This window comes from Berghia stephanieae, chromosome 4, assembly GCF_034508935.2.
Source record: "Berghia stephanieae isolate SIO BIC M18660-M18661 chromosome 4, UCSD_Bste_1.3, whole genome shotgun sequence".
In the NCBI taxonomy this organism is placed as follows: domain Eukaryota; kingdom Metazoa; phylum Mollusca; class Gastropoda; order Nudibranchia; family Aeolidiidae; genus Berghia; species Berghia stephanieae.
In genome coordinates this window covers 61,187,964-61,199,897 of record NC_088363.1, presented here as the reverse complement: position 1 = coordinate 61,199,897, position 11,934 = coordinate 61,187,964, and the positions used below count along the sequence as shown (strand labels likewise).

General features: G+C 35.6%; 1 protein-coding gene across 1 annotated transcript in view; it reads left to right on the top strand.

Moving 5' to 3' along the window:
• The first annotated feature begins 721 nt into the window (after positions 1-721).
• Positions 722-11,934, top strand: part of LOC144972059 (uncharacterized) — a 19,525-nt gene continuing 8,312 nt past the window's right edge. The window contains exons 1-3 of the mRNA XM_078913144.1: positions 722-848; positions 6,331-6,489; positions 11,835-11,934. The exon at positions 11,835-11,934 is cut by the window's right edge and continues 76 nt beyond it. Of these exons, the coding sequence (XP_078769270.1) occupies positions 813-848; positions 6,331-6,489; positions 11,835-11,934 (295 nt within the window). The 5' untranslated portion in view covers positions 722-812. The remainder of the gene's footprint in view (positions 849-6,330; positions 6,490-11,834) is intronic.

The window sequence follows — 11,934 nt, the reverse complement described above, 5'->3', positions numbered from 1 at the left end:
ACGTCATGACAGTTGAAGCGTATTGTAAATATGATTTTTTACAGAGGCAAGAGTGAACAATAGTGGGATGTTTGAAATGCATTTTCTAATCTCATTGGAAGTGTAAACCCAATCCTCCGAAGGGCTGGATACGTACTTTGTGCAACTGATCTTCTGGTTTCACTCACTTATTTTCTCGTCTAGAGCACTGATTACACATTTACAATGAGTTCTGAACCGGAAGAGAGGAAGGTGTGACGTCACAACTTCTGCTTCCAATTTCGGAATGAATAAAAGGTCTTTCTCTATTCGAGAAAAGTGCTCTTCGGTGCTCTTTTACGAATTTGAAAAAATAATGCCTAATGAGACAAACTGAGTTCTTCAATATTGAAATATTATCTACAAAAGAAAATTTATTTTAGAAATAATGGAAAACCAACCCAATTAAGTGTTGAAAACCCTTAAGTAGTTCAAATAGCATCAGGAGAGCAAAAGAGTAGGTAGGAAAGGGAAAAGAATAAAAGAGAAGAACAAGAATAATACTATTATATTAGGGACAATGTGTGCGTGCCGATGTGAGAAGATGTGGGTGGGGGGAGGGGGGGGGGGGGTGGTTTGCAAAATATCCTGTTATGAAATGGCTGACTTCACAAATTGGTATTAAATGCTGCCATTTTAGGGCTTTGTATAAGTACATGACATCCATTGACCACTGTCTGAATACGTTGACCATACAAAAAGCTTGTCTGTCTAGATCTCAATACAGACTTGACGAAAATAGTCCCAAAACAATGAAGTAATTGTCTCGAGGTAGTCTGTTAATTTTGACAAGAATGGCGATTTTGACTAGAATGGATAACGCTGTAGAAGTATGTATACAACTAATCAACTTGTGCTTTGTTCCGCTGTCGTCGAGATTTGCCATAATTTAACAGACACATCAATCACGATTTAATTTGGAGACTTATTTATTTATTTTTGAAAGGCGTTTTCTATAGACTTTACAGCGGAAACGTTCATTTGATCTGTTTTTGTAATTAAATGAAGCTTACATTACTTCACGTTATTATTTATAGACTTTACAGCATACAATGATGTTTTGTTTAGAATTGATAATAAAACCCAGTTGAAAAGCCGTCTGTGCCTTTCTTGTCCTATTTTTAAAGAACGTTTTTATCGTGTGTTTTTTAAATCTTGTCAATGAGGACGAGACAAATAATAGGTTTTGAAATCTGTAACATTAAAGATGCTACGTCTGCTGTATCAATCGAAATAAGTATCCGTTTGTTTTCAAAATCTTAAATACCGGATCGAAACATCACTAGCTCAAAAAAAAAAAAAAAAAAGAATTATCTCTGACAATATTGATATAGCAAGACAAGATTATATAATTTCATACCTATTTGTGCTCACATAAGCTATCATCAAATCCTTATAAGACGATTTGCTGGTTTTAGACTTTTCAGATTTCAAAAAAGAATAAAGCTTTTGTTGAAATGCCTTCCAGCACTTTTTACCGTGATTCCATTATATAGACATTGGATGATGCTACGCTCTTTTTTTTTCTTTGGTTCAAGGTTTTGTCAGCTACCCTATCTAACCTTTCAATTTCTTATCATTTTTGGTGAAACTTCTCCTTCTTCTTCTTCTTCTTCTTCTTCTTCTTCTTCTTCTTCTTCTTCTTCTTCTTCTTCTTCTTCTTCTTCTTCTTCTTCTTCTTCTTCTTCTTCTTCTTCTTCTTCTTCCTACTCCTCCTCCTCCTGATCCTCCTCCTCCTCCTCCTCCTCCTCCTCCTCCTCCTCCTCCTCCTCCTCCTCCTCTCCACTTTCTTCTACTTGTCTTCTTTCCTCTCCTCCTCCTCTTTTCCACGTTCACATTTAATGTGTAATCCTTCTTATTAAGCATATTGAATGATTGCGATTATGTTAAATGTTTCATAGTTCTGCGGGCCAAGACAACCACAACAAAGACACAAACGCATGTGTGTAAGCTTAAAGGCGTAGGGGAAAAAAAGTATAGACTGCTGTGAAGAATTTGATGAGAAATACTCACTTCTCTGGTTATTTCAAAGCGACAATAAACGGCTGGATTCAGTGTTACATACACGTGTACGAACGAATCGGCGGTCTCAAGAAGTGGGTGAGAGAGGGATCTAGTAATGACTTTGAGTTTGAAACGAATATTTTTGTGTTCGTGGATAGCTCACACGGTAGAGCCACGCTCTCACCTGCCAGGCGGAGTTGTCGTACCAATAAGGTCGCAGGTTCAAACCCCACCACCGCCGCGAAAAATTTTTATTCTCTATTGTCTTCTGGCACTTTTCTATTCACTTCATATCTTGTTGTTACCAACATAAGTGCCTGCTCCACTCACTTTTCTGAATTAAAAATTCACCCCATACACCGGAGCATACTCAATGTCTCAATCGTTTCTATGTTATATGTTTGTGTTGAGAATATTGGCTATTAGGCTTAACTGCTGGTCAAAATTATTCGCGATGGTGGTGTACGAACGAATCGGCGGTCTCAAGAAGTGGGTGAGAGAGGGATCTAGTAATGACTTTGAGTTTGAAACGAATATTTTTGTGTTCGTGGATAGCTCACACGGTAGAGCCACGCTCTCACCTGCCAGGCGGAGTTGTCGTACCAATAAGGTCGCAGGTTCAAACCCCACCACCGCCGCGAAAAATTTTTATTCTCTATTGTCTTCTGGCACTTTTCTATTCACTTCATATCTTGTTGTTACCAACATAAGTGCCTGCTCCACTCACTTTTCTGAATTAAAAATTCACCCCATACACCGGAGCATACTCAATGTCTCAATCGTTTCTATGTTATATGTTTGTGTTGAGAATATTGGCTATTAGGCTTAACTGCTGGTCAAAATTATTCGCGATGGTGGTGTACGAACGAATCGGCGGTCTCAAGAAGTGGGTGAGAGAGGGATCTAGTAATGACTTTGAGTTTGAAACGAATATTTTTGTGTTCGTGGATAGCTCACACGGTAGAGCCACGCTCTCACCTGCCAGGCGGAGTTGTCGTACCAATAAGGTCGCAGGTTCAAACCCCACCACCGCCGCGAAAAATTTTTATTCTCTATTGTCTTCTGGCACTTTTCTATTCACTTCATATCTTGTTGTTACCAACATAAGTGCCTGCTCCACTCACTTTTCTGAATTAAAAATTCACCCCATACACCGGAGCATACTCAATGTCTCAATCGTTTCTATGTTATATGTTTGTGTTGAGAATATTGGCTATTAGGCTTAACTGCTGGTCAAAATTATTCGCGATGGTGGTGTACGAACGAATCGGCGGTCTCAAGAAGTGGGTGAGAGAGGGATCTAGTAATGACTTTGAGTTTGAAACGAATATTTTTGTGTTCGTGGATAGCTCACACGGTAGAGCCACGCTCTCACCTGCCAGGCGGAGTTGTCGTACCAATAAGGTCGCAGGTTCAAACCCCACCACCGCCGCGAAAAATTTTTATTCTCTATTGTCTTCTGGCACTTTTCTATTCACTTCATATCTTGTTGTTACCAACATAAGTGCCTGCTCCACTCACTTTTCTGAATTAAAAATACACGTGTCCTATTTCTTTGAGGTTAAACGTCATATCCGAAAAAGGTCGAAGCAATCCAATACTCTTCAACAGTCGTAACGTCACTTCCTTCCTAATGACGCATGGTAACTTAGTAACACTGGGTCTAAACTATCGGAACAATGGTGGACGTCGTATGAAATATTTCTCCGGCGAGCATAAAAGCGTATCCAGAGGAAAAAAAACCCATAAATTTGATCATGTTTTGACTTTTATACATTCTGATCACAAGGCATACGAAAAGTTCTAGCCAGCATGAAGAATAAAAAGTAATGATTTTCTTTGTTTAGAACCAAGATGGCCGCCGTTGCCGGGCGGCGTGACATCAGACTACTGAATCCAATTGGCATGATCTATATTACCATTCCATGTGCTCGAGGTCATTGATCACATTGGAATATGTGCTAAAAGTGACCCACATTGTGAAAAGTGCTCACAGTTTTTGAAATATCTAACATCACGATTGGTCATTTTGTTCAGCTTGACACATGTGTATGTCTACAAATTTCATAAACAAAGCAGCGCGTTTATATTTCTGAGGAAATATCCAATCGTTGGACTGCATCAGACCATGTGATTGATGACTTAGTTGGACGAAAACATGAATATAGATCGCTCCCATTGCATTAACAATACCGTTTTTGATAACAAGCAGACTCGTGGCAATCAGTGTGCTGAATGTCGTAAAATTAAGTTAAGATTCTACTTATTTTCTTTACTTTTTTTTGTTGTTGTTGGTATTTGTACATTTCTATTGACATGACCCGTAACATACGAAGGATTCAGCGACACAGACCAAGAAATGTTTCCAACAATAACAAAACTAAATAAAGCAAGAGAAAAAGAAAAAAGGGCCATTCACATTTACAACACTTAGAATACTAATGATTGGTTGAGAATGTTGGTTAACCAAACATTGTTAGAGTCCTTCGGCATCAAGTTTTCCCATCGAGCAAGAAACTTAGCGCATAGGTTATCTCCTTTTTTTTCTTTATCTGAAGGCGAATAAAAGGAATCTAATTACTACTAATCTATAGACACATTATGTATTTAATCTATTTATTATTCATTGATTAATTCATTCGAGGTGTGATTTTGCTTGCCATTACATCCACAATCCATAAAACTGACAGTCTTTTATGTCTATCTTTTTTTTTCCTTTTTTTTGTCAGCCAGGATGATGGGGATTTGACTGAACTCCATAATATTAATTATATGACCATGTGTTTGTTTTGACAAGGGATACTTATCACACCAATCTTAATAGAAGAGTATCCCATGATAAACCTCAAAATATATGCGGTCACCAAGCTCAGTGTCGGAACACAACTTAGATGTTATAAGAAAATATAATACGGATTTCTCTCATGACTTCATTTAAGTACCCACCGTTGAGCTTTGATTCAAGAATTTTACAGTCACTTGTTTTAGTTTGTGACCCCCTTCAACATTTCTAGGTATCATATATCTATATATTTTTCTATTTATTAAATTCACACACACACACAACACACACACACACACACACACACATATATATATATATATATATATATATATATATATATATATATATATATGTATGTATATTTTCTTATCCATTTATTCATTTCATTCTTTTTGCCAGTGTCCTTTGGTTAATTATTGATTTTACATGTATTGATTGGGAGTTCAATGTAAATTTATGTTTCATATTGCAAATTCCTAAAATAAACATTTGAACTTGAACTTGAACATAAAAGCTTGCATCAGGTTATTTGAAACCTATAACCTGAAACTAGTATTATATCGGAGTCGACGTGCACTTATTTGCAGGTCTGATTGCTCAATTCATTATAGGCTCATTGTTGTAATGGAAATCTAAAAAGGGATACAACAAAATATTGTTCATTACAACAACGTTAAACTGGATCCAATATTGCGTTTGGATGTCAGACCTGCAGATTTGTTGGAGTTAATCGAATTATAGAGAGAAGTGGATTCCAATTTGAAAAGATGAGAATTAAAACATTTTAGCGTTTTAAAAATTGCATGCTTTCTCTTCAATGCATTACAAGAATTAACCCTAGGTGCACATATACTTGCAGGTCTGAAAACCGAGCGTAATTATGGGCTTGATTTAATATTGTTGTAATGGACGATATTTTGTTTTTGCATTACAAAAATAAGACCATAAAATACGTTGAGCTTTTATACAGCGCATTATACACTAAATGTGTTCAAAGCTCTTTACAAGGGTTCCCTAGTCATCCGAAAGCAACACTGAACATGACGAGACATGACGTCTGCTTGGCGATATTACAATTTTTTTCCGACAGATACAACGCTGTTGACGATCAGGTACTCTTTTTACACCTGAGTACTGTGAGAATGTGAGTAAAGAGCCTTTTCCACTGACTCAACTATGTGCCGCTTGGTACTCGATCCCAGGACCTTCTGATCAGAAGGCGAGTGTCATACCACTAGACCATATAGCCGCACATACCAATGTGGGTTATCAGACCTGCAAATAAGTACAAGTCTGCTGAACCCAAATGATATATAGTTTTGGCTCTAAATTCATTTGTCAGCATCTATTTCACCAAATATAATGCCGGTTTTCACGCGATGGCTCCCTTTTAAAAAAGTCTGCGACATAATGGTATGCAACAGAGACAGAGTCGAAGAAGAATACTCTATTGGGATTAGAATCGAGACATCTCTTGTAAAAGGCGACTGACAGAAAACGCTCTCCTTTTCTCATTCATCTAGTGTTGTTTCCTTTTATTTTGGCTTACGTCCCTCTTGATGACGAGTGCTGTCTGCGACAAAGACCAGGATGCGGGATGTGGCCTTGATGGAACTGCTGATAGAACAAACAAGGAAGAAATACTTCAAATGGTTGAGAATGGGTTTATAAGGAGCCTCCAGGTCAGTGGTGTTTTATTCTCTTCTTTATTATAAAATATATACTTAATACTTTAATGGCGAAACCAGGGATATCTTAATTTAAATTTTGTTTTCATTATTTATCTGATCATATTTGATGATATATATATATATATATAATTTAAAAAAAAAAATTTTTTTTAATTTATTTATTTATTTATTTATTTTTATTTATATTTTTTAAATAATAAAATAATAATTCGCTCCATTACTAAATGTCGAGCACTTTTCGTACCATATTTGTATCAAACACGATTCAATATATATATATATATATATATATATATTATATATATATATATATATATATATTATACCCATATCCACAAAGAGAGATCAAACAGTGATTCGGAGCTCACTGAAACATGCAATGCATGAGTTAATGCCCTCTTCGCGAAGTCCAGGGTTTGAGAGTTTGTATTTCTTTGCCAAGATGATGGTCATTTAAATCGAACAATATTTCAAAGATTAGTTTTTTGACCAAGTTTTTTTTTAAACAAGTTTCCCAGAGGACGGCAGTCAACTTGTTAATTATCATTAGCAAATGAAATTGATTAAATTAAAACGTGTGTCCAACATCAAGTCTATAATAATGAGATAATAATGGATCATTATAGTCAACTGTTATGTTATTGAATTAATGAAAAGCGAAAAATAAATTATATATTTAAATTCATACTGATTTTTTTTCTATTTTCAAGCAATTCAAATTGACATTGTCACGTAGAAGCGTCATCGAACACTCAAACTAATAAAATCCATATCAATCATTTCAAATGTATGCTTAGAGATCCAGGGACAGAGTTGCCGTACTCTGGAGAGAGAAAACAACTTTTTTTAAACTTTGGTCAGGAAACTCACCCTTCAAATATCAAAATTATTAATTTTAACGATCCTCATCTCATGTAAAAATATATCTCATAGAAGTCCCAGGTTTGAGAATTTTAACAAGATAAGGATCATTTTTAAAAACGCGTTCTTTCATATTACAGCATGTAGGGAGTGAGGGAAATGGAATATATACACATGATTTCCATTTACTTAAGCAGATCATTGATATCAATTTAACACTTGAACCCAAGCACCATAACTGCAATACTTTTGATTCTTGAAAAAGTTTCACATTTCGTTCTACATATTATAAATGTAGACGTCTACTACAATATCATTTGCGCGGCTCGCGAGCAATATTGAGAATGATCATTGACCGGATGAGTGATAGCGATAATGAAAAATTATGCTCCCACGTTTTGTTCTTTGGTAAGGTACTTTACACATACTATTAATCCACTCTGGCTATAGACGGGGTGATATTACAGAATGGTCACCTAACAGAAATCTGGTACTGTATAAAATAGAAAGATGGTTCCATATAGCCTGCTTGGTATATAACCGTAACATATGAGACGGTTAATCCTTAGAAGTGCTCTTTTTAAATGTTCATATGCATTCTAAATAGATAACTTTTGATAGCCACACTTCCGAGTAAATTGAATTTTAGTTAAAAATTATGTTACAATTTACCACTTAACTGCCTACATTTTTGGACGTTATTACGGGTATGATTTAACATTGTTGTAATGGACAATATATTTTTGCGTTGGTTTGAGAGTATTTCCATTACAATTATAAGCAATTACGATTTCTCTTATCAGACTTGTAAAAAAAGAGTAGGTTAAGGTACAAAATATTTTATGTTAGAAAACAAAATTCTAATCTTATCTTATTAAAACTGAATGTAACGGTTTTTTATTATCCCAGAATGAATTGGTTTTAATTAATTAATTGCTGTACTCTGGATAAACATGTTTAAATAAATATTTGGCCAGATAATTCGTCCTTCGAATATCGATCGATTTAAATGACCCTCATTTTGGCAAAAACTGTCGAACCTGGGGCTTTGCGAAGTTAAATACCAACTTATTTTTCCAGAGTGTGGCAATTAAATCATTAACCAACATTGAAACACTTAAAGACCTTATATCTATCAACTGAGAGTTTATGTTTTAAAGGTATAATTTGGAATGAATATTGATTGTTTTCGCCTTCAACATTTTTGTGTGACATGTCATTTGCCTGCCTGTTTCGCCTTTTAGTCATAAAGACGTCTTAGTTTATATTTGTTTAATGTAGGGAAAGGAAGTCGTTAAAATATAAGTTTGTTCCTCTACTTTTTTTTCTAAAAATAGGGGACTGTTTTATAGTTATCTTGGGATCACGATGGCGTCAATGGTGATGATAATGAGGATGATGATGATTTGATGATGATGATGATGATGATGATGATGATGATGATGATGAGATGATGGCAAAGAGGCCAGTGGTAATGTCAACCCGAGGTGATACTAATTAGTAACACATGTGTATCAGTTCCGAATAGCTTTCCGGTTTCAAAAGTCAATTAGAGATCAGGGTCGAATTACAAAACGTTTTTCATTCTATGGAAAAATCTTTGACCTTATATCATAACAGCAAACATAGCTCAGTTGGTGGAGCGTTTACTTCACAAGCAAAGGATTCGGTATCGATTCCAGGTGAAGAGTAGATTTTTTTCTTCTGACCGCCTGTCTACCCAGCAGTGATTGTGTGACTGGGTCTGTTTGATCTGACGGAAAGTACTTTACGATAGACCACTATCCTATCCAAAAGGTTATAAGCAAATGCTGTTGCCAGTTTATGTTATATGGGAAGGAGAAGGAGTCATATTTGAGAAAGTGAATTTCAGAACTTGCTTAGTCAGATCCAGTGAGAAAATGAGTTAACACTCTGAAGAAAAGTGTACGTATATATCCAGGTCTGACATCCGAAGGCATTTATTATGGGCCAAGTTTAACATTGTTATAATGGACAATATTTTGAGTCATTTTTTGAGATTTTCATTATAACAATGAACCTATAATAAATTGCGATAGGTAAACGATGCTCTAAATCATTCAATAGGACATATTACAACCACCAGAGAAAATTTCATGAAGCAAATAAGACGAGTAATTTACCCAATCACAAAATAAAGGAAAAGGTTGCAATTTTCTCTGAATGATGAAAATGCGATGCAGCAGATTTTGAAAATCACCTTCTTAGATGAATTTTATGTTTCGGGATGAAAATGAAATATTAAAATAAACCTACATATTTTGCCATCAAAGAACAGAGCATTAAAGTATCAATTAAGGAGGATTTGATCCTCTTCCTGTACGGTTCAGCGGTAGATGTGATCTACCTTATCACTTCGGTATCATGTCCAAGAATAACAAAGAAAGATGAGAATTAAGCTTAAAGAAACATGAGACTTATTTGCAGGTCTGATAACCCAAATTATGGATTCATTGTTGCAATGGAAATACTCTTAAACCAACGTAAAATTGCAATAATGTCAAATCAAACCCATAATTGCGTTCGGTTGTCTGACCTGTTAATATGTCCCGACGTGTAAATATTTGCAGGACTGACGACCCAAAATGCTATGGGCTCATTGTTGTAATGGGAATACTATCAAACCAACACAAAATTGCTCCATTACAACAAAATTAAAACAAGCCCATAATTGTGTTCAATTGTCAGACCTGCTAATATGTACACCTAAACTCAACCAACCCATAATAATTGATTTCGGATATCGGACTTTCTAGAAGGTTTATGCAGGGTTTAAAGGCAAAATTAAACAAATGGAAATTTCGAGTTTTTTGAAGTTAATGATGATATCTAATAAATGCACACTCAATTATAAATAAAAATCACATAAATTAAGAATGAAATTGACTCTTAAGAATTTTTTTTCACCTCGACCGACGTGCACTTATTTACAAGTCTTATAACCCAATTCCTTAAATGCTCATTAGTATAATGGAAATCTCAAATTAAAATGACGCATAATATTGTACATTACAACAATGTTAAACTATGCCCATAAGTGGATTGGGATGTCAGATCTGCATATAAGTACACGTCGACCCTGACAAATACCGCTCTGGGATAACTTGCTACAGTACATGGTCAATAAATGGTCAATTAACAAAAGTCGTGAAAATCATATCCATGTCCCTGGCCACTCTACTGTTCTAAGTGCTTTTCGTTGTTTCTTTTCTTTCACTGAGATGGAAAAAAAATCACAGCAATAAATTACATTTGATTACAAAATCTCATTATCACGTGATTGTTATAGGATTCAATAGTCTGGTGTTGTGTCCGCCCACAACGAGCAGCTTCGTTCTAAAACAAAGAGAATCGGTACTTTTTATTCTTCATGCTGGCTAAAACTTTTTCACATGTGTTGTGATCAGAATGTATAAAAGTCAAAACATGATCAGATTTTCATGTTTTTCTCCTCTGGATACACTTTTAGGCTCGTCGGAGAAATAATTCATAGAGGCGTCCGCCATTGTTCCGATAGTTGAGAGCCAGATCTTAAGTTACTATGCATCATTACGAGGGAAATGACGTCACGACTGTGTAATCCTATTAGGTTAGGTAACCCATTTTGCTACTATTATTTCTTTTTATATAATAGGACGTCTAATTCTGTTTTGGCATGGCAGACAGGGGATACGTAGATTTCCTTTAGCGTGACCTTTTATGTAGTGCAAAACCTACCAAAAGTGTTCAAAGCGTTATAAAAGAGTCCCATGCTAACAGTAACAGTTAAAAACAATAAGGCGAGGTGACTTGCTCCAGGCCACACAGCGAAGCGGCGGGCGATCGAACTCGGTACCTTTCACAGACTACCGTCCTGTGTTATCTATGGTACCTTTCGGGTATGAAGCAAAACCGTACCGCTGAGCCAATCTGCCTCCCGCTGTAGTGGTAGTAGAAGTAGTAGTAGTAGTAGTAGTAGTAGTAGTACTAGTAGTAGTAGTAGTAGTAGTAGTAGTAGTAGTAGTAGTAGTAATAGTAGTAGTAGTAGTATGTAGTAGTAGAGTAGTAGTTAGTAGTAGTAGTAGTAGTAGTAGAGTAGTAGTAGTGTGTAGTAGTAGTAGTAGTAGTAGTAGTAGTAGTAGTAGTGTGTAGTAGTAAGTAGTAGTAGTAGTAGTAGTAGTAGTAGTAGTAGTAGTAGTAGTAGTAGTAGTAGTAGTAGTAGTAATATCGCTATAATTTTCTTTCATTATTGTTCAGTTTATCATCATTATTGTTAAAATATCGTTATCGATCAAGTTAACGTTCTTAATGTTGATTATGACGATAAAGATTAGATCATATCAGTTGCATCACTTTAATATTGGTATCTTAATATCGATTTATCTATTTAGTGCTAGTGTGTTGCAGATGGCTTCATTCCGTTTTAACTTGTTTCTATTTACTATGCGAAACAATCCTTTGTGTAACTCTTACAGAGTGGTGAAAGCAAGACAAACATGGGTGACAAGCCAAGGTCTTTTCGTGCCTACCTGCGACGAAAGCGTTCATCCCATACAGGTTTTGCACCATATCACC